This window comes from Manis pentadactyla, chromosome 1, assembly GCF_030020395.1.
Source record: "Manis pentadactyla isolate mManPen7 chromosome 1, mManPen7.hap1, whole genome shotgun sequence".
In the NCBI taxonomy this organism is placed as follows: domain Eukaryota; kingdom Metazoa; phylum Chordata; class Mammalia; order Pholidota; family Manidae; genus Manis; species Manis pentadactyla.
The window spans coordinates 236,865,281-236,892,970 of NC_080019.1; the positions used below are offsets into that span (position 1 = coordinate 236,865,281).

Here is a 27,690-nt window from a genome sequence, read left to right on the forward strand (position 1 = left end):
GCCATGCCTGCCTAGAATACGCTGTGTAACCACGTGTCCTTCCTGGACTGAGACAGTCCTGCCCCTGTGGCATCCTGTACATGCGCACCCACAGCGGACTTTCCTCCAGCCAGAAGGTGACCTCTTCATGTTGAGTCACTGTCCCCCTTCTGCAGTGTTTCCCCAATGCCTGACTCAAAATGTCCACATCACTGTGCATAGCTCTTACTTTTTTCCATGTGGTATTATTTGTCTTTATTCTTTTGCTTGTAGATGGCTCTGAAGAGGAGAAAATGGAAACTGATACTGATGGGCAGCAGTCTGAAAAGGTGAGGTCTGTCTGTCTGAATCTTCCTATGACAGAAAAGCCACAGAGAGCACACCTTTTGTGATAGAATGGTTTGGGTTTATTTTGACCTTTTGAATCCTCTCCAGGGAGTATAAATGATTGTATTAGCCATTTGGACTCTGCTGGTTTAATACAGGGCATTTTTCACTTCCTCAGCCAGTGAAGGTTTATCCAGTCCTTAACCTCTTCTTTTATAAACTGTTTGGGCATAGTTGGAAACATGAATATAAAAGGTGTGGTTCTTGGGAATATTGAATTGTAGGCTTTTGGTCCTGTTCTTGTGCCAGAAGAGAATTGTAGAATATTAAGGGATTTTCAAGGAGAGAAAATACAGCAGAAAACCTTAGAGAAGACTTAAGTATTGACAGTTGAGGGAGGTTTAAAAGAACAGGTAGAGCTATAAAGACATGGAGGGTAGGGAGTCGAGTCCCAGCTGGCAGTGAAGGGGGACCCAGAAGCTGGTGTGCAGAGGGCATCAGAGCGCCCAGTTTGCTCATGCCAGTCCATCTCATGGGGGCTGTGCACACCAGGTGAGCCACAAGCTTTCAGGCCCTCCATGAGCGAACAGACACATTCAGGAGTTTAAGGTCTTAATTACATGTTTGTTGTAAAATTGCAAATAGACTAAGGAGAGAGGGTGAGGATAATAGTGAAATGAATTAGAATTCTTAACAATGTTCCAGATACTATGCTTTGTACTTTAAATTTATAAATTTATCTAATTCTTTAAAACAGCCTCATCAAGTCAGAGATAGTGTCTTCATTTTATAGACAAGGTTACATAATTTGTCCAAGGTCACAGGGATTTCAGAACCAACAGATGACACCAAACACTGACCTGCTACCATCCCCAGAGTATGATTACTGATTCTCGATGACAGCTAAAAACCAGTAGCAAATGACTATAAAATGGCTTTGTCAACTTTTTACTTTGGTAGTGTTCCATCTTGCTGCTTCGCTGATAATGTACATTTTAATTGCTCTTGGTCCTTTTGGACAACTAATTAATAGTTTACTTACTATTGATCTATCTACCCCATAAATACACCGAATTCCCCTGGCATCCTTTGTACACTAACCCTGGCCTTTAGCAGAGGGTGCAGAGGGCAGGGCCTGCATGTGGTGGAGGCCTGTGATCTTAAGAGCCCTCAGATGATAAGGTGATGAATGGTATTTCTCTGAATTTCATGAATTTCTGTTCCCAGCTTTTCTCTTCAAGGCCCTTGTGGACCTGGTCCACCTCTTGCCAGAAATAGAACCTGTTGGTATTCTAAAATAATGTCACTGTAAAAGGACCTCTTTTTGCTCACTTTCTATCCTCTTCTTTTGTGACCCTTCAAGGCAGAAAACAAAGGCGAAAACGAAACAGATGAAGGTGATAAAGCACAAGATGGAGAAAATGAAAAAAACAGCGAAAAGGAACAGGACAGTGAAGGTAGTGAGGATGCCAAATCAGGTAAGCTGAGGAAACTATTATGCAAAACTGTAAAAAGCTCAGGAAATGTGGGCAGTATAATCGTCCCTCATTTAGTTTGAGTGTGTGTTTTAACGTAATAGTAAATAGGCGTTTGAGTTTCGTCCTGCAGGGAGGTCCCAGTGCTGATGCCGGGACCCGTCCACAGTGCGTGGAGGTCGGCAGGGGAGGCCCCACTGGGGGCCGCGTGCTGGGGTGGCCAGTGGGTCTGTCTCGGCCGCCTGTGGAAATGCTGTGCACGGCTTCTGGTTTCCTCCAGGCCCTAGGGTCTCCCCGGGCACGTCACTGACTGATCTACCTGGCCTCAGGGATTAGGGCCTTTGTGCTTTCCTTTCCAGGGGAACCACACAGGCAGCCCAGAGAAGGGAGAGGACAGCGTGTACTGTTCAGAAGAGCCCTCTCAGGTAGAGGCACTCAGTGCGTGGAGTGGCTGGGCAGAGCCCTGGAGGAGGAGGAGAGGGCCCTGAGATCTCTGACAAGCCCCAGTTTGTCGTGAGACGGAGCCGTCTTGCTGACACTCAGCACTCTGGTAACAAAGCTTTCTTATTTTCCCCCCAGAAGAAAAGGAGATTGAAGAGAACAAGGAGCTCACTGATGCTTGTAAAGAGAGAGAAAGTGACACTGGGAAGAAGAAAGTAGAGCACGAGATCTCTGAAGGAAACGTAGCCACAGCCGCGGCAGCTGCGCTCGCCTCTGCTGCAGCCAAGGCCAAGGTCTGCCCCACAGCCTCTCCAGCGCCCCCTGAAGCCGAGAGGGCCCTAGCGGTCAGAACTCGGGGAGCAGGCTGTGTGAACAGCCGTGCACCGTGGGGGGGGTCCTGTGTGCCTGGAGGGCATTTCTAGGAAGCGGCTTGGACGGGCAGAAGGCTGGGCTGGAGCTGTGGCTGACCGAGGGGGGGGGGGGGGGGGGCTGTAACACGGAGGCGGAAGGCAGGGTTTGCAGCTTCTCTGATGGGGTGCAGGACGTCTTAGACTCTTGTCCCAGTTTCTGCTGGATTGAAATACTTGTGATTTTTAAGACAAAAATCTGCTTCCTTGTCTAAATTCTTCACCTTGCATTTACAGACTGAAAGGAGACAGAGGGAACCTAAAATAGCTCATTTTCTTCTTGAACTTGCCAGCTTTTCTGTGGGTGGTTTTCTCTATTTATACCATAGTATTGGCTTCACAACATATATAAGAGGAAAAGAGAATGTTTTTTGCCTGCTTTGTGTTAATTTAACATTTTAAGCCATTCCAGGCCTGAGTATGTGGAGTCTTTAAAAGCCTTTCTCTCCGTCTCACAGAGCTGTCGCCTTACAGGCTCGTCGCCCCGCTTGTACAGTGGTTACCGGGGCGCACCTGATGGCCTCGACCTAATGGTTACTCATCTGTGCGTAGAGATGTTCCTCCTTGGTCTTTAGTTCCCCTGACCATTCAGCTGCTGCGAACTGTTCCTGCAGGTGTTAATCTGTGGAGCATGACTGTATCAGAGCCTTAGGTGACCCGTTCACAGGACGCTGTCTTGATGTCCACCAAGGGACATGGGTGCAGACAGTTAGGGAGGGTGTGCACTGGCCAGTCACACTTTCCTGGGTGAATGCGCACACTTGCCAGCCTCCAGACACACTCTGAGCCCACATGTAGAGGTACCCTTTCCCACCATCCCAGCCCTGGGAATTCGAGTGCATAGTTGCTAAATAAGTCCTGGCGCAGACGGTAGTGTGCCTGTCACTTCATGTTTGCTTTGCTTCTTCATTGGAGGCATGTTTTTTTAGTCTCTCTGTCTTCTGCCAGGTTGGACTCTGGCATTTCTTTATCTCTAAATTGTCCGAGTTGGTGATGTTCGTGCTGTCCTCAGGGATCCTGAGGCCCAGAGGGTTGTCCTGGGCACCTTTGATCATTTTGTAAATGAGGAGTTGGCGGCCAGGAAGGCTTCTTTCCGAGTCCTTTGTCAGGGCACAGCACCGCCTGCCCGCACTCCACACCTGCAGTCTTGGCCCGTCCTCTCCCATCTGTGGGGCTGTCTGGGCACCAGCCCCTCGGGGTCACAGCTCACCTGACAGTGCTGGCCCTTCTCTGCTCTTTAGGGGCCTCCCATCATCTGTGTCTGTCCCTTCCACCCCATTAGAGCAAGTGGATCTATGTGTCTAGGGCTAGTGAATATGCCACACTGAGCCCTGTGGGCTCACAAACGGCACCTTCATCCAGCAACAGAACACAACCAGGCCGAAAGAGGCTTCCTCCCATTCTCCAGACACCGTGCCTCCCATCCACCTGGTTGCTGGCCTGCTCCCCACACCGTGGGTTACTTTTTCCCATTTTTGACTTCGTATAAATGGAGTCATACAGTGTGCAAAAGAATCTTTACAAATGCAAAATGAGCATTTTACTTAAATAACCTCCCTGTGTCTCTCAGGCTAAAATTTCAAACTCTTCGATAGGGAATTTGGAAGTTTTTCATGAACAGGACCTGTCTCAGCCCTCAAGCAACATTTCTTCCAGTCCATCCCATTCCTTGCCATTGTAGCAGCCAGAACCTCGTCTCCCCTCCCTCCGCTGACGTGTAGGCTGCCTAGGAAGAGAGTAAAATGGCGCACTGCCGTGAAATCTCCCAGATGCTTCGTGCTCTTTTCGTGGCTGTTAAAATGTCCAGCTTTGGGCACAAAAGCTTGACAGCTGTGCCTGACTGCACACAGCAGGGACCCCTTCATCAGGGCACTGCTCTTGCACGTCAGTCACTCCGGCCCCTGGGTGTCACTGTGCAAAGGACATGCTCTGTCCAGGCCACTTAGTGTTCTCTCCACATCAGCACTCACTCCCATCCGTGTAACTGCGATCCAGGGACCTGTAGGTTGGCGCATCTGCTGCACGGCTTTTCCTGGTGCACCAGAGATGCTCAGCGCCCCTTGCAGTGTGGTCTCATCTCCATAGCACACACATTTTGTGCCGTGTGGTAAATTACATGGCAAGGAAGTCACTTAAATCACTATAATTAGTGCAGCTTATCTAGCCAACCCAAGTTTTCTCTGACTTTCTTTTTGTGCTGTGTCTATAAACAACTTTGTTAGTAAGAGTTTTCCCTGATAGGTTTTAATTGCTTGTCACACTCTCACGTGGAGTGGTGATTAGAGGTTCTGGATTGGTGCCAGCACACACTGGGCAGGGATGCTGTCTGGCTGTTCCCCCTCGTTGCTGTTGGACAGACTCGGTCACATGTGCCTTTGCATTTATCTGCTGCGACTTATGCCTCCTGAAGAGGGGTGTGCGTGTGGGAAGGAGCTCCATGGCCGGTGCTCTGGATCCCTCTGTCTGGAGGTGTGGATTCAGGTGAAGTTGGAAGGAAAAGCCCAAAACTGTTGCTGGAATAAACTGGAAACCCCAGGAGCTGGAACACATGGGATTCGGTTCTTACGAGAGAGCAGAGATCGTGTTCTGTACCACCTGCCTGTGCCCGTCGACCCTACAGCTGCCTGTGTGGTGGTTCGGGGTCAGTTCCTGAGCAGCAGCAGTACCCTCTCACCCTTCTCAAGGGCCTCGAACCCTCTCCCTAGCCTGAGATTCTTGAGGTAGGGAAATTCTCACCGTACACTTCGGTCATAGGGCTTTACCAGTATGTATTGATTGAAAGGGATTCACACCACACACTGATTGTCAGTCACCATATCTTTTTACTGGTGATACTGTGGCGAGAAGACAGAAGAGCTGGCTTCTGACCATCTTTTGCCTGTAGTCAGCCCCGTCCACTTGCCTCAGGCGACCAGCCTGGAACCGCTTCTGCTCTTGCCAGCTGGTATCTGTACTTCGTCTGGCGAGGGCCCCCGTTAACTCTGTTCCAGCCAAGGCACTTACCTGCTGCCTTCGTCACTGTCCGGGTTGGTTCTACTACATCCCATGCATTTGTGGCGCGCAGTCAGACTTAGCATTCTGTAGAGCCTGGGAGTGAAAGGGCGGGCTCTGAGCCCTGCTCTGGGAAGGCTCTGCTCATCCGTGTGGCCTAAAGCCACCGTCGTCGTGTTCTGTCTCGTGATTCTGTACCTGTCACCTGGGTGGACGGTGGGAACATTCTGCTCCACCTGGCATTGGCTGGTTAACCCTGCAGTTGCCTGGCTGTGTGGGGCCGCCTGAGGCCTAAGCCAAGTGGCCCTGCCTCCAGAGGGCTGGCTGTGACCCCACTGACCATCACTGATCCCACATGGCCTAGCTAAGAAGTAGTTGTGGGCTTCTTCACGTTAATGCGGTTCCACAGTAGTTGGACTTTTTCCCTGATCGCTTACAACTTTAAGGGGAAAACATCCCTGGCATCAAGAAGGGGAGCTTGGGCTTAGGCCCCCAGCCTGACGCTGCATTCACTCTGTCCAGCTATGCTGTTCTCGGGCTCTGTCCGAATTCAAGGTGAAGAGGGATCACAGACCACACACCTGCACGGAGGCTGACCACCTTGACCCGTCCATCGGTCAGCCCTCTGATCCCAGATGGCATGCATTTCTCCTGCTTGCTTGAAAGATAAACCTGTGGTTGCTTCATTTAGTGTACCAGGCTAAGGCTGGAGGAGACCCACAGCCGTATCTAAGTCAGATGCAGGCAGAGGGCGAAGTTCCTCAGGACACTTGGGGGCCGTGGCACTCCTCCCTTGCATGTCGCTCTTGCCTATTTGAGGACTGTGTGGGCCGACAGCATGGTGACGCGTGGGCATGAATGTGCCTACAGCCAGGGAGCATGGCAGTGGGGCACAGAGCTCATGGTTCTCAGCAGTCAAGCACACGTGTCTGGGCTTCTGATCCTGCGAATTACTGTCTACACCTGTTGGCGCAGCCCTCTGGACTTTTGATTCTGACTCCCAAGCCGTCGTCTTTTTCCATTAAAAAATCAGCTCCATTTTGCTGATGAGTGGCTTTCTTGGCCTGCAGTCAAAGTCCCAGAAGGAAAGGAGAGAGTGAGAGGCAGGAAAAAAGAAAATTGTGACTGATTGAAAACTCTCCAAATTTGATGGAAAACTTTAATGTACAGATCCAAGAACATGCAGGGAAGAATGTTGTAGATGTGCTCTTAAAGACACTTTGCGGTCTCCTGCCTGGTGGAGGTTCTCAGCCACGCCTGGAGCCGACCCCTGAGTGACGCTCTGTGCTCTTCTTGTGGGCTCTGTCCTTGTCCTGGAGCCGTTTCCTTGTTTCAGACCCTCACTGGGAATACTACAGAGAAGAGTTTTATTTCTAAACTTGCTCTTTTTCCTCTAAATTGTCTGGATGGAGGCATCTAACTTGGGTAATAGCTACCCAGAAACTGATAGGTTCCCCCTGTGGTCTCCTCGCTGCTTACAGTAAAACACAGAAAGAGGGTTTGCATTTCCCGTCCCAGAGGCCACCTCGCCTGACCCTCAGCCCTCTCTAGAGGTTTCACATCCCTAGAGGTGACAATGTTTCCAAACTTTGTGCTATCATATAATAAAGATCTACTTCTCCCCAACTTTAGGTAGCATTTCCCTCTCTGTATTTTAAGATGTCACTAACAATTTTATTGGGGTCCTTTCAGCTTGTACCCATGGCATGATCCCAAAGCCAAACTTACATTTTGGGTTTTTGTTAAAACAGAACCTCATTTCCAGATACCAAATTCTTTTTCAAAAGCAAGACTTAGTGGTTTAAAAAAAAACATTTAATTATGGCTCATGATTTTGTGAAATTTGAGCACCAACTAGTTCTCCTTTGTGTGCAGTCAGCTGAGTCATTCAGTGGCATTCACCTTGCAGGCAGGCTCATCTAGCGGGTCTGTGGCAGGTCCTTCAAGTACTTGTCCTTGGTGGGGGCGACGGGTCCCACTCCTGCACGTGTTCGGGGTCTCCCTGAAGTCTGTGGTTGGGGGATCGTACTTCTCGCAGGGCAGCCTGGAGTCCCAGAACAAATGTTCCATGCAGGGAGCTGGCGAGGACAGGTGGCAAGGGCCCTACCAGGTCCAGGGCACTTGGAGACCTCACCTCTCCATGGAAAAAAGGCCAGTGGGTTTTGGCTGGCTTTACCACAGCTCCCTTCTCAGATTTCCCCAGGAAACTGTCTGCTAAAGCAGTGTTCTGCATAGGCATCGTGAGATGAGTAAACCGGCCTTTGGCTTTAGGACAACATTTTCACTCTAGCTCTGCCATTCACCGTTAACCACAGCCTCTCATAACTAAGGTAATTTTTCTGAACCCGTAGATTTTTGTTGGAATCAGAAGTCCTTTCTGATCTGCTTTTTTAACATGATTATTATAAGATTCAATTAAATTAATATGATTTATACATTTAATATAAATAATAAATATTTAAGTATAAAACATTTTGTAAACTGGAAAGTGCCATACTCAGTTTATTCCTTAAACCTGTGTCTGAGTGCCTGTTAGATGTCAGACACTGCGACAGTGCTAGGCATACTTGATGCCTGAGACAGACACAGATGGTCCCAGCCCCTGGGGACCTACAGTCAACTCATTAACCTTGAACCTTACAGACTTCTGAGTTGAGCCTGAGACTCCATTTAGTCATGAAGGAAAAGAGATTGAACGTGTATAAAAGAGTAGAATTGGGATGCTGAGTATGTTCTATTAGGTGAGATCTAATTAGGGATTACGTACTGTTTTTAAATTTCTTGGAATGAAACTTTTTTATTCTCACACAAACACACAGCACATAAATTTTTTCTACTTTTGCATATTCAATTTCCACATATGTTGTGTTTATAGATGGGGTTACTGCCTGAACCAGGTACTTTAGGTTCTAACAGGTAGATCCTCCCCTCCTAGATGGGCTCTTTAGATGGGAGGAATTTCTTTTAATTAATGGGTGAGGGGGGCACCATGCTTATTTACATAACCTTCACTGCAACTTCCCTTACTCTTAAGCAAATGTTTACCTAAATAATTCCAATGATCTTTTGCACTTAGCACCTGGCTGCTGTGGAAGAGAGAAAGATCAAGTCTCTGGTAGCTCTCCTGGTTGAGACTCAGATGAAGAAACTGGAGATCAAACTTCGACATTTTGAGGAGCTGGAGACCATCATGGACAGAGAGAAAGAGGCTGTAAGTGTGGCTCAGGGTAGCTTTTTGATATGGCAGCCAGCTCTGCTGGTCTCTAGCTGTCTTCTGTCCTTTTTTTTGTTTGTTTGCTTTGCCTTTTCAAAAGGATTATCAGCCAGTGATGGTAAATAAAAGGGACTCTGTTCACTGCTGAAACTAATTATCTAAACTTCAGCTTCTTAGACCTCTCAGCTTTCAAGGTACATGATAGAATCAAATTCTCCCTTCTATAAAAGTTGAATCTTTGACGGACAGACTTACCTATTTGTCACCAGTAAAGTAGAATCCATATAGATCCACACCTGATTCAAGGATTTTGAATACCTTTTGTCTTCAAGATAAATATCAGAAGGTAGAGGTTAATCTGTTCAGGAGTTAGGAGCCTCTTATCCGTGATCCCTTTTAACCAGGCCTTCCTCAGATCCGACCTTGGCCTCCTGCTTTTCTTGCCCCCTCTTACGGTGGAAGATGGGGGCTGGGCCGTGCTGAGCTACTAAGCAGCCTTTTCTCTGTGTGGACGAGAAGGTGCTCCAGGCACTGTCCTGTGCTTGCTACATGCCAGCCCACCCCAGTTACCCGGCCCTCTCCTGCCTTAGGATTCACTGGCTGCTCAGCTCCTGGTTCGGCTGTGTGGTGGTCACGCCATACCACATGCAGGCTTCCCTCATGGCCTTGTTCTCTGTGCCCCCTCGGTGCATCCTGCCCTTCTACCCACGAGGCCCCTTTCGCCACTGCCTCCCTCTGCGTCCCTCAGTCCTGCACCCTTGGGTGACATGCCCTCCCCATTGGCTGCCTAACAGCACTTGCTGTATTGCCATTTGCTAATCACCTGTCCACTTCCCATATGAGGGCAGGATTGATGGGGTGTCTTTGTAAGCACACGACTTGGCGCATCATAGGCTCTTGTTTACGGTCTGTTGACTGTGTACACCAGATCATTGTTGGAAGGTGGAAGGGTGGGCAGGAAAGTCTACCTTTGGGGAACTTAGTTTAGTTTAGGGGTGAGACAGTTGTGAAAACAAATGGCAGTGTGTGGTGTTCGCTGCTTTGGAGACAGGGGAGAACACCTGGAAGGTGCGGAGAGGTGAGGCCGTTGGAGAAAACTCCCCAGAGGTGAGCTGCCCTTGAGGAGTGAGTGTGTGTGGGTATCTCACCCTAATAGCTGCTCTTTTGTTGTTTTCTAGTCTTTTAGGGGACTTGGATAATAGGGGCTATAAGAGAATGGATTATTAGCACATGCAGAATTCAGGTGGTGATGGGGTGGGTCCTATACCACATGGTTGGCCAGGAAGGGTGCATGGCCTAGACAGGGTGCTTGTGGAGCAACGTCTGGATTGTCTGGGGCTCTCTTCTCGGCTCTATGTTGCGTTCCCTTCAGAGGGTGAACCTGCAGATCCTGCCCTTTGAAGCTTCTGGTGGAGCCCCCCCACTCTGCATCTGCACCCACTCCCAGGCACCAGGAGCAGGGTGCAGTGGCTCCACCTCTTCTGGCCCTGCAGAACTCCCCTTGTGCTGTGGATTCTTGATAACTTTTTACCTCAAATTATAAAACTCCACCATGTCTTTCTTACTTGAATTTACTTTTTCATGTTAAATTCTAACCAGAGAACAGAACATTTTTACTGGGTAGTTGTGTATAAAACAGCACAACTGAAAGTGTTGGGAAGACATAAAGATTCTCTGCATCACATGAGGCTGCTCTGCTCGAAGCCCTGCCTTTTCCCAGTCAGCCTTTGAGGCAGGAAAATCATTCAGGACAGCCCAGTGCCAACCATGGCATGTCACCATACCCGTATCGGTTACTTACTGCTTTGTAAAATTTATCCTGAATCTGAGTGACTGAAAGCAGAAAACAGTATGTCCCATGGCCCTGGGGGTCAGGAGGCTGAGGGCAGCTTAGCTGGTGTGCTGGGCGCTGGTGCTCAGGAGGCTTGCCTTGGGCTGGACCCTGTGCCGCGAAGCTGGTTCGTGGGCTGTCGGCACAGGGCCTCAGTTCCTTGTCACGTGAGCTTTTCTGCAGGGCTGCTAACAAAATACCTTCTCAGAGTGGCTGAAAAAAAGCAGAAGTGTGAAGTAGCCTTGGGGTCATAGCCCTGCACTGGGTGTCACCCCGGTCCCAGTCGGCTGTGGAGAAAGACGGGGCTTGGCAAGGGGGCATCAGGAAGACGGTTGTTGGACTCTCAACCACTGAACAGTCCCCCGGACTTCAGAGTGCCTCCCATTCCTTTTCTGTAGTTAGACGTGATGTTTTCTTCCACCCTGTATGAGCATCCTGTCCTCCCTTAGGCAAATCCGGGCTCTTTTCCCACCGACGATTTCATCCCAGGATCATTGGGCACGTACCTGAGAGCAGTGGGGCACGTGCCTGGCACAGAACCCGGACACCTAGGAAGTGGGCAGTGAATTTGCCTGTACCTCTCTACACAGGCTGTCAGTCTGCATCTGGAGGTGTAATTCTTGATGTTTACGAGCCTCTCTTGGCTTTGTGAACACATTAGACCAGTCACCATGCTAAGCCACATCATACGGATTTTATTCATTTAATCTTTCAAAAACCGTGTAGTGAAGCCATTAGCAAGAAAATACTGATTGCTTTGCGCCTTCTTGGACAGGAACGCAGCCGTGATGCTGGGTGGGAATGTAAGCCCGTTTCTTCACAACTCTTCTTAAGACGAACCCGCTGAGGCTCAGACAGGGCCCCTCGCCTACCTCAGCTCACAGTTCACGAGGGATAGAGCCACATCTCAGACCTGGGCGTGCTCAGCGCTGTGTTTTTATCTAGCACTTTATCAAGAAAGGAGCCATCCTTATTTTAACCTAGGGACTCTTAAGATAAACAAGGTTTTGTCAGCTCTGTATTGTGACTCTAGAAAGTTGAGGCTGTGCAGACCTGTCCAGTCAGCGAGGAGCAGAGCCCTCTCCTCCCATCTGGCTGCAGCTCCCCATGGGGCGCCTGCCCGCCTCTCCCAGTAGGTCAGGACATGCTCTTTTGGAATTGGATGTTTTGGCTTTGTTTACATAGCAGTAGATTAAAAAATCTTTTCTTAGACCTTAAGATTCAGATATGAAGGCTTTTTTCCTGTAACTGTGATAACTTAAAATCAGGTATTCTCTTCAAGTACTGATTCTACAGCATCTTACTACGCTGATGGACAGTGACTGTAATGGGATATGTGTGGGGGACTTGATGATGGGGGGAGTCTAGTGAACGTAATGTTGCTCATGTAATTGTAGATTAATGATACCAAAAAAAAAAGATCGGGTGTTCTCTTGAGCCATAAGTATTTAGTAATTAAGAATAAGGATGTAAAATTTTAAGTCTTTTACAGAAATGACTACAGCTGTAACTAGAGCTCACAGCAGCTGTTGAGACAGCCCTGCCATGAGTCCTAATTGGAGGGAGGCAGGATGGAATGTGTGGTCTGTCAGGGACACGACCTGATAAAAAGTACTGGCTCCATCCCAGGTGAGCATGCTGAGCTGGCCCTGGGTTCTCTCTGCTCAGAGTCCGCCCAGCTGAGCGGTGTTCAGTGCCCGTCAGGAAGCCCCCCCATCACCCCAGTCCAGAAGGGCAGGTTCCAGATGTGCCTGTTGGGAGCCGCATCAAGAGAGCTGGGCTGCTGAGGCCCTGCCTGAAGCATTCATGTTTCGATTTTTGGATTTTTTAAAAGTACTATGAGGCCAGGGAGCATGGGTTTGTGAGCTGATGGAATTTGTAGCTGGACTAAAAGCCATCTGAACCTCTGAAGTTCAGTCATATATGTATGGAAACTGTGGCCTAAGGAAAAAGAGACTTTGTAAGCAGTTCAAGGCTGGGAGGGACCCAGACCCCGTCCTAAAAGAGGTTAGAGGGGGGTGAGACAGTGACACATGAAGAGGCCGTGCACTGAGCAGCCATGGGTCTGTGGAGGCCACGGTTGGCCGAGATTATCAGGAAAGCTTCCCGGTGGAGGAGGGACCAACCTGAGCTTTGAAAAGGCCCAGATCTGGAAATGTGAAGAGAAGGCCACAGTTGCTGAGCAGACCGAAGAGTCAGCCTGCCCAGAACTGACAGCTTTGGGGTGCAGACGACAGATTAAATAAGTCTGTTCATTCAGCAGCCAGCTGAAGAGCACCTGTATTGCTCTGGGTATGACAGGTGCTGTAGGGTGCATAGGGAACAGAACCCCCGACAAGACTCTATGCCTGGGTGGAGCCTGAATCATCCAGGAGGGACGTTAGGAGCAAACCTGTGCACTGTGTGGATCTGCATGTGCCCTTGTACTGGGAGGGATTTCAGGCTTAGGTAGTCATCCGAGTTGGCTGTGTGGAGAAACACATTGCTAAGCACAGGAGCAGCGCAAAGGCTCTGCGGCCTGAGCAGGACTTTTGGGACCTGAGGAGTGGGTGGGCTGCATCGATGAGGGGAATGGGAGGAAGGTTGAAGTCAGGAGGTCTGAGGGCCTCATCACACTTGTCCCTGTCAGCCATACAGAGGCCTTTCATTTTACTCTGATTAAAATGTGGAACAATGGCAGAGGCCTGGCACACTCCCTTGTGGTTCAGCGGGGTCCAGTCTGTGTGCTGTGCTGTGGAGAACGACTTAGGAAGGCCACACCAGGGGAGACGGCCAGGGTGGTACAGTGATCTGTGTGAGGTGGTAGTGGCCGTGGACGTGAAGAAGTCAGGTTCTGGATAGATTCAGAGGTCTGCTGCTAATAGAGTGTCCTCACACATAGGGTGTGGATTTAGAAAAGTCTGCTGTACATTGACAAGGTAGAAAGAAAGCCAGAGAGTGGATTTCATGCCTCCCTAAGAGAACCACCTCATTTCCCATGTACTGTAGTAATTCATCCCTGCTGCCTGTCGCATAAGTGAGTCTGGTGCTAGACATGCACCATTCTGTGACTGTAGCTTTGTTGAAGATTTGGACAGCTGCGTCCAGTAGCAGCATCAGTCTGAATCAAAGACATGGCCTTGTGAAGCCAGCACATGGCCCCAGGAACAGAGTGGTGGTCCCAGCACCCCCGCCCTGGGGGTTCTGCCCTCAGAAGCACACGTGGGAGCAGCGAATGCAGTTATGTTCTTCTGTCCCGCGGGGGTGAGGAGGAATGGGTGTGTCTGTTTTGGACTTGGTTTTCCTAAGTGGATGTCTGGTTTCTGACCCCAAACGTTTCCTGGGAAGGTGTGATGATTGACTTAAGTTCTGGAGCTCCAGGCCTCAGCTGACACCTCGCCCTGGGCTGAACAGATGGACTTTGTGGCCCCCTCTTTGATCTGCCCCGCTATGCAGATGAGCTGGGAGAGGGCTGTGTGAACTTCCGTGGTCCGTGCAGCTGTCCACGTTGGGCATCTTGGTTAGAAAAGTGCTCTGCTGTGTTCAGGTTCCGCCTGGACTCGGCTGCTTTATACTCACACAGTGCAGGCGTGCGGGGGGGGAGGCAGCGTTTGAATGTGGAAGGCTGTGTCTCTGGAGCAGGGCTACAAGCAGCTTTGTCTGAAACTGGGCTCCCTAGAGCCAAATTGGAGCCATAGAAGAACGTGAACAGATTAATTAACACCTTATTTGTGTGACTAATTTACACTGTTTGGTTTAGCTATTGTAACTTTATCCATAGTCCTAGGAAATGGAAAAAGAGAAGAAAATTAAGGTATCTGTGGCATTTAACTTGGGCAGTTTTTAGTATGTTGTTTTTTTCATTACAAAGATAATGTGTGATGAAAAAGTATTCAATAATAAAGTAATAAATAAGTTAGAAACTCTCTCCTACCCTCAATTTCATTCATAGGAACAAATCACTGTTAATAGTCTGGTCTTCAAGAACATTTTCAGTGTGTGTATGACAGGTTATACATGGACACAAAAGTTTTTAAAATACAAGTGGGATTATGTTATAAACATTGTCACCATGTTTTTTGTAGTTTATCTCTGACATAACTGTACATCAGAAAGAGTACTTGAATGTCCTGATACACACATACATAGTTTCCTAGGACAGAATTCCAGGGGTAGGGTCACTTGGCCATTGGTTGGGTGCATTTAAAATGTGCTCAGTCCTGTCAGACTCTCCTCGGAAGCTCCCAGTCCACATCCCTTCTGATGGCCACAGAGGCGAGTGCAGCCCTGTTGGAGTTAGTGACAGTGAAGGGTCTTTCGCCTGAGAGGGCCAGGATGTGACCATCAGCTCTGCTGCGTGTGCCCAGGGAGAAGTGGCCTTCCTCAGGGGACCTTTCACCCCCACATCAGAGTGGAACCTACACTCGGCTCTTTTAATTATGCTAGTGACTGTTGTAATTATCTCTTGTATTATGAAATGACAAATGAAGCTCAGGACAAAATAGTGTAAGTGAAATTAGTTCACTTGTAGGCAAGGAAAATTGGGAAATTTTTGTTTCCAAAGTTACTTCTTTGATACTGAGCTCAGCTCCCAAAGAAAGGCTGGTTTGGTAAAAGCCAGTGAGACTGGTAAGGCAGAGACTCAAATTTCCTTAGGGAAAGAGTGACGGTGAGCTGCTTTATAAAGCACGTCTTGCCCTGAATTTTGTAGTTCCTACATGACTGCACAGCTCCATGCAAGTGGTCCCAGCCAGTGGTAGTTCAACAAGAGCACAGGTAGGAGGCCCTTTGCTGGCAGCCTCTTAAGTCTGACCTCAGCAAAGCCCTAAAATCCCTGGAGTGAATGGTTAGAGGAAAGCCAAACCTGGGAGCCCCACTCAGAAACTTTGGGTTCCTCTCATCTGTCTGCCTCCTCTGCACATTAGTTCATTGAGGGTTCTTCTGCTGTTTACTTCTATAGCTCTCTGCTCATCAGGCAGATGGGGCAGGCGGGCTCTGCCTCCTTGGTCACCCTCCCTAGAGCTTGCAGAGCCTCTGCCCATCTGTTGGGACCGTGGCAGCATGCACCAAGTCTCCCCTCCCTGGGAAGGCCGCGAGCCGGCCAGCTGACGCCCACGCACCTCCTCCTCCCTACCCCACCCTGGGCCCAGGGCCTGTCTTCCTTCCTGCCTGCCAGCCAGCCACAGACGTGCCCTAGCTGCTGCCTCTGACAACCAGTGGGGACCTCCGCCCGAGCAGCTCTCTGCTAAGAGCCCACATAGCCCGTCTGCTTTTGCTACTGAGAGGATGTAGCAGTATTTACCTTAGAGCTGGTTGCTTCTGGAAGCCAAAACGCTCTATTTCCTTAACCTAGTAAATGTCTTGGAATAGTGCTATTTAACAGAAATAAAGTCTGAGCCGTATGTGTAGTTTAAAATTTTCTAGTAGCCACATTTTAAAAGTAGATGAAATTGCAATAATTTTAATTTAATCCAACATATACAGAATACTACTTCAGCATGTAATCAATATGAAAAATTATTTTCTTTCATAAAAGTCTCCAAATTGCATGTGTAGTTCACAACAGTCTCTGTGTAAATGAGCCACATTTCTAGTGCTCAGGAGCCACATTTCTAGTGCTCAGTGGCCTATTGTGTCTGTGGGCAGCACAGGTCTGGAAAATGCCTCCTAGTTGTTCAGATTTTTCTGTTGACAGTGGCTGAATAAAACATTATTGAAGAGAAACAGATCGATGGGCCCTGCTTTGGGACTTCATGCTCTTGCTTCCAGAAATCTGGATTTATATTTTCCTTCATGTTGAAGTTGATTTTTCAGCCCTGAATTCAGTTGATTTTGATAGCATTTGCGATGGGTTCTATTCTTTGAACTATTGTGAGGCATATGGTTCCTGAATTTCCTGGCACATAAAATAACTTAACTCCTCTCTGTTTTAATTTGGGTCCAGAAAAACTATCTTGAATATCGAAATGCTTATATCCTTCAAACCAAGATTCATGCAGATTTCTATTTTGCCATCTAAAATACAGTGTGAATGTGTCATCCCATGTGATTTTGGGTACTTGAGAGCTAAAATTTACAGTGGCACTGCCACTGTCCACAAAGAAAAGTGTGTATCTTTTCAGCTGAGGCCACATGCACTGACCCACAGCATTTAACCTGCCCGTGGCATCACATTCCAGATAGTGACCCAAGATCACATCCAAGAGGAGAGTGCACAGGGGAGGCCAGGTGACTGTTAAAGGGACAGGAGAGGCTTGTTTAACTGGGAGCCTGAGGCAGTCATGGAAACTGCCACACAGAGAGGAGAACATGTGTCCTGCATGGGCCCAGAGAACAGTAGCCAGATTGCACAAAGGGCCACCAGCCAGGGAAGGCCAGCCCTATGATTAATGCAGAGAAAGCTTTGACCTCAGTGCCTTGGGGAAATGTGCACTCATGGAACAGCGCCGCCCTTGGGTGTTTGGGCAGCCCGGTGGACGTGTCCTGAGCGTGATCCGTGTGTGGCAGCTGCTCATGGTGTCATTTCTTGTCCTCTTTCCTACAGTTAGAGCAGCAGAGACAGCAGTTACTCACAGAACGTCAGAACTTCCACATGGAGCAGCTGAAATACGCTGAGCTGCGGGCCCGACAGCAGATGGAGCAGCAGCACGGGCAGACCCCTCAGCAGGTGCATCAGCACTCGGGGCCGCCCGGTGTGATGCCACCCCCCTACCCTCTGCTGCACCACCAGATGCCGCCGCCTCACCCCCCCCAGCCAGGTAAGGGGATGGCTCTGCTCACAGGTGAGGCTGGGGACCAGCTGCACCATTGGCGGTTTCTGACTAGACCGTTCAGAAGGCGCCTTGTCCAGGAAACCAGAGGCGAGTGGGAGCTGGTTCTGCAGCCACCGGCACACATGCCTGCCGCACTCCCCAGGTCCTCTGGGCAGGATGCCTCCCAGTGGCCCATACATCTCAGAGCACCTGAAAAAGTCATCCTTGGATTGTTTGTTTTTATTTTTATTTTTTACCTTGCAGACGTTTTCAAGGGTAAACCCACAAAAAGAATAGTACAGTGAACTTTGAGGACCCAGTTTCAATAACTGCTATTGCCTAAGTTCTAGAAAAGTTAACGTGCTATAGCATTTCAATTAGAAGCTGAGGATCGTCACCAGGTCAGTTATCTAGCTTTTGGTATTTGGCTGAAATCTGTGGTGTATGAAGGAAGGGGGAAACCTGCCTAGGGAGAGGCAGCAAGGTTGGAAGAGAAGTGAGAAAGAAGGTCAGATAAATTCGTCACTGGGAGCTTAATTTGTCCAGCTCTCAGATTTTTAGAGCTAATATGATTGTATAGATCACATGTAACCTTTTCTCCATAGAACTGGGCAGCAGGTAATGCCAGAGCCCATTAGAATACCAGCTCGGTGTCATGAATCTGCCAGGCTGTCACGTGTATGGGCTGGGCACCAGAGTGGCTCCTGTGAACTGACAGCTGTGCGTTGTTTAGTTTGTGCCTCTGCACTCAGTTCATTCACACTTGTGTATTTCGGACAGAGTACTGTCTACGGGCCGCTCTTTTCCTAGGCTCTGTGTGTTCCTGCTCCTAACTGCCTGGAAACTCCAGCTTTTTATAGTTGTTCCTATCTCTGAAATAGTGTCCAAGGTGACTTGTTCCTACCAAACAAGAGAACAAAGGATTATCCATGTTTATGAAACACAGAGGGTATGGTATGCTTCTGGTATGTGTGGTGGGCATGTGGAAATGAGGTGGCCATGTCCGTCTTTATACTAGCCTTCGCTTTTGCTCATTTTTATGAAATGTACAGCATTGCGTTTCACTTCTCATGTAAGCTGTGCTACAGTGTGATTTCACGAGGTGATTCCCCCAAAGCCTTACTCGTTCTTCCTGGAAGACTGCCACCCAGGTGGCACGAGATGAATGCCCACAATAGCAGCCACCTCTTGTCACACCCTGGGCCATGAGGTCCAGGAAGGAGAGGGCCTTGTTGGTGGCTGCTGCTCTTGGACGTGTCCTGGTGGTGCTGCTGACCGAGCAAGGAGGGCACCTCTCTTCTTGGGGTCTCCTGGGAGGTGAGGTGCCAGGACTCCGGGGCATTGGCACACGTCTAAAGGAAGATCACCTATTGGTGAGCTGAGTCAAAAGCAAATGGTAAAAATCTAGTACATAAGACAGTGTGGACTCTGCCTTCCCTGGGCAGTCTCAAGTTCATGCCTTGTGGATCTGGAATGATCTGCCTTTGTTGGCAGCAGGGGGATTGATTGCCTTTGTGTGTGAAAAGCAGAGGTAAAAGTACATCTTACTATAATAGTGTAAGACTTTTTAGAAGTACCTAAAAAAATCAGAATAGAAATTGATCTGACTCGAGAAGTCAGACATGGCAGACATGACATTTTGATGATATGATTAGAACATTTTGCATCATAGTAAAATACTGGTTGTTACAGGAAATTTCAGCCAAGTCATTAGGTACCTGGCCTTCAAGCCCACGAGTTAGACCCACTTACATGGCCCTGCCCATGGGAAATAGTGTCAGGGAAAGATTACAGTTAATCTCACTTCTCAGTGCACCCTGGGCTCACAGCGCACACTGAAAAGGCAGAAGAAGGGCCCATCAGTCAGTAAAGTCTTTATTATATGAGGGGCCTTGGGTCCTGCTTACGTCCTGTGATAACTTCCTGTCACGCAGCTCCCCGGAGAGGCAGGCTACCCTCACCAAGAGAAGAGCGAGGGCCCAGTCCCCCCGAGACGAGGGCACTGTGGCAGGTGCCCCCGAAGCTGGGTAGCCGCTGAGGGGAGTCTGGGCTACCCACACTTGGCCTGATTGTGTTACTGTTCTGTGCGGCACTCAGCCAGAGGATATGCTGTGGACGTTGCAAACCGAGCAATGAACGTGCTCAAGACTGGAAATTTCACAGGTTTCCTTTCCTCCTGTCAGAATCTTTTCCCACCTGCCACCCATTCCCATCCCAAAAAATAGAAATAAAATCCTTAAATAAGGGGTTTTTCCAGTAGGCTAAACCTAATTTTAGCAAACCTTTCCATTTTTCAATCTTCAGATAACCTGTTTTTAAAAAAAAGATAAGTTTGTATGTAGGTCACACCCCACCGGTTCATGCTTTGATGGCGCCACTTTGAAGCCTTGTCTCCCTTCCTGTCTGTCTGTCTCTCTTCCACTCCTTTCACCCTCTCTAGTAGGAAAGGAATACCTGATTTTTTTTGTTAGGGAAGGCACACACACACCCTTCATTTTGTTTGATAAAGAAGAAACATGTGCCTAGGATTGAAGTATACACCTTGGGGTTTTTTTCTTACGTATATTAAGTGCTTTCACATGAGTGATTTCATCTGCACACAGTGTGGTAGGAGAACTGGATTTGGAGTCAGGAGGTTTGGGTCTGACCCGCTTAACAGTTCTGTGACCATGAAGAAGTCTTACTCTTCTGAGAGTCTGCTTGCTCTGCCTCATTCGCATGCTGGAGGAGCCAGCGCCATAGTAAGGCCCTGGAGCTTATGACCAGTTTCCCTGGGCAGAGAGAAGGCAGGTCAGCAGAGGTGGGCAGCTGTCAGCTTACTTCTCTGCAGCCTCAGGACATGGGCTCAGAGCCCTGAAGGCCCCTCTGCTCACGGTTGGGCTGTGCACAGCGCCACACTGCTTCTGGCCTGAGCACCCGCGCGTTCCCTGAGGAGGCTGCACACAGGCATGCCTGCTGCTCAGCCAGCGGTCGGGCAGCCCACACCTCTCGGCAGGTGGAAGCGTGGACTCCCTGCCCACCATACTGCTGAAGGCGAGAGGGCTGAGGCTGAGCTGCCACGTGTCCTGCCTCGGGCAGCACGCCCCTGCCCAGCTCTGCCCCCCACTTGCAGAGCTCTCCTGGCTCCTCATAAAGGAGGTGTCACCACCTCTGTCAGTTTCAGGGGAGAGACCTGAGAAGGGCCGGCAAAAGGACTTCCCAGCCTGCTCAAGGCCTGTTTGCGCTGGGCTGGTATGCAACCTGTACCCACTGACAGACACAGGCTTTTCCCTCCAGGTAGACTTGTGGAGGTGTGGGCCACCTGCCTTCCCATCACACCCCTGCATGACCAGCAGAGGGTCACCAGCTGGGGGGGGGAGTGTGAAGCAGATCCCTGCTCTTCCTGTGGCCCGGTGGGGGGTGGGGGTGGAACAACAGGGCCTCCAAATGGTCTGGGAGAGGCTCCTTCAGGCCAGCAGTGCCTCCTCGACAGCCTTGCGGAGGATGGTGCCGATTCTTAGAAAAGGAAGGCCTGGGTTGTGCGCCTTGTCTCTGCCCCAGGGTGTTCTGCTCCAGGCTGCCTGTGCGAGGCTTTCCCAGAGCGCAGAGCCTTCCTCCACCTGCCCCTCACTGCCCCCGCCCAGGCCCCACGGGCTCTCTCTCTCTGTGCCCTCTCTAGCTCCCAGGCTCCTCCCGTTACCACCCCTGCATGCCGCCCGCACACATCCTGCTTCTCTGCCAAAGTTCCTTTTCTCTGTGCTGGGCTCTGACTCCTGGTCCCTTAAAGCTTTCCATCACACGCATGGGTCCCGTGCCCTCCGTTCTCCACGACCTTCCGCTGAGTCCCCTGTAGCCTCACTGTTAACGTCCCCCGCCCTGCTGAGTGCATGACTCACGCAGCCTCCGTGCTTGAAGCATGTCAGTCAGATAAAGCTGCACAGCTGGGCTGTGACCCAAGCATGTCTTCCACCTCACGGAGCCTGTTGCTTCTCCATGAAATGCAGCTTCTTCAGGGGTTGGCCAGCATGAAAATGTCACATGGAAGTGACTCGGACACAGGGGCAGCATTCACATTGCGATCTTGCGTGGCTGACTCAGCGAGGCCCTGTGCATAGGGTGGTGTGCCGAGGCCGCCCCTGCTCCTGTGCCTCGCTTGTAGGTGTTCACAAGCTTGTCTTGATCCACTGGAGGGTGGCAGTTTCTTGGGCTCACCCTTTGCATTGCCTTCCCTCAGTGTGCCTGTCACCCATGTGTGTGCGCCACCCTTCGATGCTGAGGGCCCTGTGCTACTGCCTGTAGCCCTCCTTGGACTGGCAGGTCCTCGCACACTGGCTGGCTTTGCCCTAGTGCCAGCTTGGCGCAGGTACCATTTCAGAAGGTAGCTAAGGTGTGTGTGTTGTGGGGAGCTGTCCATCCTGCATCAAGTGATTGCATTACAGATCACAGAGGTTGGCCCGAGGCTGCTGTCCTGTTTGCCTAGGGGCATAATGTTGTGTGTGACGCTTTTAAAAATGTCCCCCCGAAACAGCGGGCCGCTTGTACACCTGACTCATGTACATCCATGGGGTTGTCCTTATTGATACCCTTGTAGTGCAGACTCCTCCCCCTGGGTCCTGGTCTGGGGAACAGACACTGTAAGGAGATGGTGTGAGGCCTGAGACTCTTGAGTCTTTCTGAGGACCTTCTGACAGATTTCCTGGGCATCCATAGCTGCTCTGTGTGTCTTACCAAGAGGCCCTTCTCCCCACATTTCCAGGACTGCACCTCAAGCATTCTTGATTCCAGCTGTCTCAGAACTGTGTCTAGAAACCTATATTCAGTTTCACACCTTGACCTCACATAGTTAAAGTTACTAGATTCTTTAAAAGAAAAAGCTGCATAGATTCTGTTTTCTTAGTCTGTAAAGAATATTAAGTTGCCCTTATGTTGGAGCTTCAGCCTTGGTTTATGCCCTGTTCTCCTTTGAGCTCTTTAAAACCAAGCCAAACAGCCAACCACTGAGCTTAAGAACCGTCCTATCTAGTGCAGGCCTGGCACTTTACAACCTGGGGCCAAATCTGTCTGTCTCCTGTTTTTGTATGGACCATGGGCTAATAATAGTTTTTACAGCTTAAGTGGTTGGGGGAACTCAGAAGATGGAGGTTTATGTCATGTGAAATGTTGTGAAATTCACGTTCCAGCGCCCATAAGCAACATTTACTAGACACAGCCACACTGGTTTGCCTTATCACATAGGACTGTCTGCAGCCACATAGCAGAGTTGAGTGGTGGTGCTGAGGGTTCTAAGCAGTGTGAACCTGTGCACAAGAAGCATTTTACTGTCTTATGTCTTGTTCATGAATTTCAAAATAGGAGGAGAAGGGGCTGGCTGGCTAGTTCTTGGTGGGGCAGGCATCATAGCAAGGGTCACAGCAGAGTCTTTGTGAATAGGACTTGGGGGCTCCAGTCAGGATCCATGCTTAATGGGGATCCGTTCTTAATCTGTTCTTCATTTCTTGGTGGTGGCCATAACCCCCTCAGACATACCTCCCCACAAAGGCTGTGTGGCTTTCAGCCTTGGCTGAGCTGGGGTCCTTCCCCTGTGCGGTGAGTTGCTATTGGAGTCCCCCTCTCTGTTCCATGTGCGCAGCATTTTGTACCCGTGGGAAGATACCTGCCAGCTTGCTGTTTACCCAACTAACCAGAATGGCTGCTTGCTTACAGGGTACCTGTTTTGTCCTCACACTTGAAGACCTGCCTGTCCTGGGGCCTAGGGTGGCCGTTCATTCCACAGACCTGCCCCACCATCCTCCTCCCCCAGAGTTGAAAATTAATTTAAAAATTAGAAGATACAGAGCTTATTACAGATTATTGCCATTGGCACTTCATGCCCTTCAGAGGGCCGGGCTTCTGCCTGGGCTCGGCAGTCTGAGTCTTGAGTTCTCTTCTTCTTGCTGGCACGCTCACCTTAGTACTTTGAATTCCCCCACAGGCCAGATGCCCGGCCCAGGGCCCATGATGTCTGGGCAGCCCTTGCCAGCCCGCATGGTTCCCACTGTTGCAGCCAACATCCACCCCACTGGGAGCATCCCTACACCTCCTGGGATGCCGCCACTGCCAGGAAACATCCTGGGGCCCCGGGGACCCCTCACAGCACCTAATGGCATGTGTAAGTACATGGTGGGGCTGTGTTCTCGGAGGCCCCTGGGAGGGCTGCAGGTGGGGGAGGGAGGCTTGGCACTGTCCGCTCTGGGGTCCCATGGGCAGTGCGGCCTGTACTGGGGCCCAGAAGTTGGGTTTGTGGCCAGGGCTCTTCAGTACTCCTGGCGGGCGGCTACACACAGGCTCTGGTGCCATGGCATTCGTCTGCGGGCCTGCCAGAAGGACTCTGGTCTCCCACTGCCAGCTGAGCCTGTCCGGTCTGAGTCTTGGTAGGCATGCGGAGTTCCTGGTTTTCCCTACAGGAACGTTTTATAGATAGAGGGTTCAAAACTGGTGGGTATAAAGAAAAGAACAGAAATGGGTTTAGGGCAGGACCAACCCTAACAGGTTTAGGTTTCTTGTAGCCACTCTACTGAGGCGAAAGGAGGAGTGTGCAGGGGCTATGCTGACACAGAAAGGCGGTCACAGCAGGCTCAGTGGAGAAGGCACAGCCAGGTCTTCTCTGGCCCCCAGAGTGTGGCTTCAGGGTTCTGGCCTGCCCATTACTCCCAGACCTCCCATGAGAGTGATCCTGAAATGACTCTGGGCTCATTTAGAAGTCCTAGTGTGTGCAAGGGGCTCGCCTCTGTTCACAGTGGAGCTAGGGCTCTCAGGGACGCCTGGCCTCCGCAAGCTTCAGCTGGCAGAACCGAGAAATTCACCAGTGGAGAATAAGTAGAAGAAAATTTAGCAACAGTTCCATGAAACTGAAGTGCACTGTAGTGCCCTGGTGGACTTCCAGGGCCCAGAGGCAGGCTGCACAGACAGGCATGTGTCCTGTCCATCTGGACCTCGGGCTGGGACAGAGTGGGTACACAGGAGAAAGACCATGGTCGAGCTGGTGTATAACATCCCCACAACAGAAGAAAGTGACTGAGTCATGGTCAGAAGTTAGAGAATAGTGCTCTCTCTTCTTTGGCAGGAAAATGCTTGCCTTACCCCCTTACAGGCACCCAGACATGCCAGCTTGCGGTCCCTGGCACAGAGATGGTATCGGGTCTTTACCACTGTCCCAAACCGCTGACCCTGTGGCCTGTGCCTGCAGGGATCCATCCTGAGGGGCCCTTGGGAGCACCTGTCACAGTGGAGGGTTCCAGACGTTCTGCACACCAGCGGGGCTCACATTTCCGGCAGCCTCAGCGTTCCCATGAGAGAGGAGGCTGGGGTCCGGCCGTGGGCTCCAGGGTCCTCCATGGTTTGGTGGACCCCGGGGTGGGGGGTTGTGAGCTGACTAGTAAGCAGGCTGCACTGTGATTAGTCTGTTTCATGTGTTTTCATTTCTGGCAAAATCGAGAGATTTAAAAAAACCTGGATGAAATGATCACTAGGGCTCCTTTGTACGCTATGGCAGCTAATGCCAAAATAGGCAAGAGCCCCAGACACTCATACTAATTGTTCCCTTCAGGACCTGACCTAGTTTTGGCCAAAAATCCGAGGACTGCAGTTCAGGAGCTGTGGGGCCTCCCAGGACTGTCCAGCTTGTCAGCAGCTGCCTCGAGTGAAGCTCTCTGGCCTTGGTGGAGAGAGTTAATCAGCACGAAGTCACTGATAATCTGTTCTGTGCCCAGCTAGGCCAGGCGCTGAAAGAGAAGAAGACTGAGCTTGCCCAGGAAGGAGCTTATCGTTTAACTGAAGAAATAAAATTAGCAGAGAGAACCTCATAACACAATAAAAGCAAAATATAACTTAAGTTCTGAAAAGGTCTGGAGTGATTCTTGGAAGGGGTGGGCCTCGGTCAGGGGCGGGACAGTCCCCACCCCAGCCACCTGGATGGGGAGGCGCGTGAACCACGACCTGGTTCAGGCAGGCCGGCTGGCCTGGCTGCTTCCCGTGTTGCCATGTCTCTCTGAGGGGTGTGTCCCCGAGCCCCTTGGGTTTCCAGCAGTGACAAGTTGCTCTTGGATGTGTTTTCAGATCCCCCGCCGCAGCCGCCGCAGCCTCCACCCCCTGCAGATGGAGTCCCTCCGCCTCCTGCTCCGGGCCCAGCAGCCTCAGCCGCGCCCTAGCCGGGGAGATGCAGGGAACATCCGTGCCCAGCACCGCCAGCTGGAGTGGGGATGGCAAGACGTCCTTGGGTTTCCTCAGGACCTTTCTTCTCATGGCCCCAGCACGCCTCCCGTATTTCCCAGCCCTGTCACCGCCCCCCATACTCCGCGCCTCTGTCAGGTCCTCCGCAAACACTCACAGGGAAGCCTGCAGGCACAGTGTGCCCTGGTCATCCTAAGAATCTGCACTGCATCTCCCCGCCCGCCCACAGGCCCTGTCAGCATTAGCCTGCTGTGCCCTGTTTCTGCTGTCTTGAAGTTTCCCCTTTGTCTTACGCTTCTGGGGATAAATACCATAATCTTTCATTTTTGGGGGGTGGGAGTCATTACTGCTTTAAAGGAGAGCATTCTAAGTTAATAGGAACCAAGAAATGGTGATGGGCAGAGGGACAGCTAGAGGGGACACACCATAGGCCGCCTAAGTGACCTTATTTCTTCTTATCGGAGCTGAGAGTGGTGCTGATGACATTTCATGAGACTTGCCACACACGGGTGCACCGAAATTAACAGAGACGGAGAGAGGTGCCCCGTTGCTCTTAACAACCCTAGGGAGGACTGCAGGCCTCCTTGCTGCCTGGCGGAACGAACCCCGTTAGGACCTGGCAGGGGAGAGCATGGGCCCCCTGGGTCTGGTTTTCTGTGCAGGTGGGTGTTTTGTTTCTCTGAGGTCTTGGATTTGGGGAGGGACTCCTTGGTTCGTTCCCAAGACTAGCCAAGGACGTGTTAGGCGTCTAGGGCAATGGCCACCGATGAATCCAGCCCACTGCTCACTGCTTTGTGTGTATTCTTTTTTCTTCCTCTTTAAAAAATATTTAAAATGAAAGAAAAAAAAAGGGTAGATAGTGTTAAACATTTCTTAGCTCGTTTTGGAACTTGGTTAGAATGGCTGGGGGTGCAGGTCCCCAAACTACCTCTTGCAGTAGCCAGGGTGAGTGGAGTCTGGTGAAGCGGTACCTTGGTTTGAGATGGGACTGGAGAAGTGGGGCTTCCCAGGGGAGAAGGGAAGCTGCCCCCTGCTTCTGAGATCTCATTCCAGCCATCACAGGGTTGTCAGGGAGATGCACAGGCAGAACGCACTCGGCAATCAGAGCGTCACGTGTTAAGGGCTGGGGTGCCCAGACTGGGGCGGGGGGGGGGCATTCCAGAATGCATTCCAGAAGAAGAGCCACAAAAATGCCTTAATTTGAGCCACTTCCTTTGCGCCCCTGCTGATGAGTGGCAGAGAGATCCTGGCTGCTGCCCTTGCCCTGCCTCCCCCCATGGGTGGGGAAAGGTGTCCCTGTGGAGCCTGGCACTTCACACTCACAAGTGACGGTTTCTTTTAGGGTGCAGAGTGGGAAGCCTTTGGGTATCTTTCTATATATTCTATAAAGCTTTATTGGGGGGGTTGTAAAACACCTTAGAACTTTTTTCTTTAATATCAGCAAAAAAAATAAAAACTATAACTAAGATTTGCCTTTCAAACCCTCAGGAGTTACTTGTAACCAAGTGGCCTGGCCACCTCCAGGACCCTGAAACCAAGGAGACCTTGTCCTTTGTGTGTTTGCTCTGTACTCTTGGAGAAGAAATGAGCTGTTCCCATTACAGTTTAGTTCCAATGCATTTGCCTCCTAGAAAGACCTCAGCGCCTTTTGGTAGAGGCCAGGGTTTTCCTATTTCCCATCAGCCTTGGCAAAAAAGAGACTCGTTCCGAACACTTACCTTCCTCCCCGGGGTCTTAGAAGGACATGGAATTCTGGTTCCTACTGTGGTCCCTCATAACCTCAGGTCTTTAAAGTGATCACTTAAAAATTTAAAAGGTCCAGGTAGAAATATTTTTACTATGCTGGTAATGATTCTACAGAATACCTGAATTCTTAACACGTTACGTTTCAGAACAAGTGGCAACGTTTTCTTTTCATGTTTTACATCTGGTTTTGTTTTTGTAATACAGCCACCCAATTTTGTGAGGGGCTAATGTGTGGTTTTTGTACAAACGTGTTTCTCATGTTATTTTGGGAAAATGAGGGAGTGTGGGGAGATGGGAGGAAATTGATGAGGAAGGCCTGGTCTCCCTCTTTTTCAGTGAATAAATGGAACATCTTTCTCTA

At 50.2% G+C, this 27,690-nt stretch overlaps 1 protein-coding gene across 7 annotated transcripts in view; it reads left to right on the forward strand.

Annotated features, from left to right (window-relative positions):
- Positions 1 to 27,690, forward strand: part of SMARCC1 (SWI/SNF related, matrix associated, actin dependent regulator of chromatin subfamily c member 1) — a 165,171-nt gene extending 137,481 nt beyond the window's left edge. For 2 of the 7 annotated variants that reach the window (XM_036877707.2, XM_036877701.2), the window contains exons 22-29: positions 253 to 308; positions 1,670 to 1,784; positions 2,141 to 2,206; positions 2,361 to 2,515; positions 8,697 to 8,831; positions 17,189 to 17,402; positions 23,347 to 23,523; positions 25,470 to 27,690. In XM_036877707.2, coding sequence (XP_036733602.2) covers positions 253 to 308; positions 1,670 to 1,784; positions 2,141 to 2,206; positions 2,361 to 2,515; positions 8,697 to 8,831; positions 17,189 to 17,402; positions 23,347 to 23,523; positions 25,470 to 25,561 — 1,010 coding nt within the window. In that variant the 3' untranslated portion in view covers positions 25,562 to 27,690. Of the gene's footprint in view, positions 1 to 252; positions 309 to 1,669; positions 1,785 to 2,140; positions 2,207 to 2,360; positions 2,516 to 8,696; positions 8,832 to 17,188; positions 17,403 to 23,346; positions 23,524 to 24,960; positions 25,246 to 25,469 lie in introns of those variants that run through there. The other 5 variants (XM_036877702.2, XM_036877703.2, XM_036877706.2 and 2 more) reach the window with 5 other exon arrangements.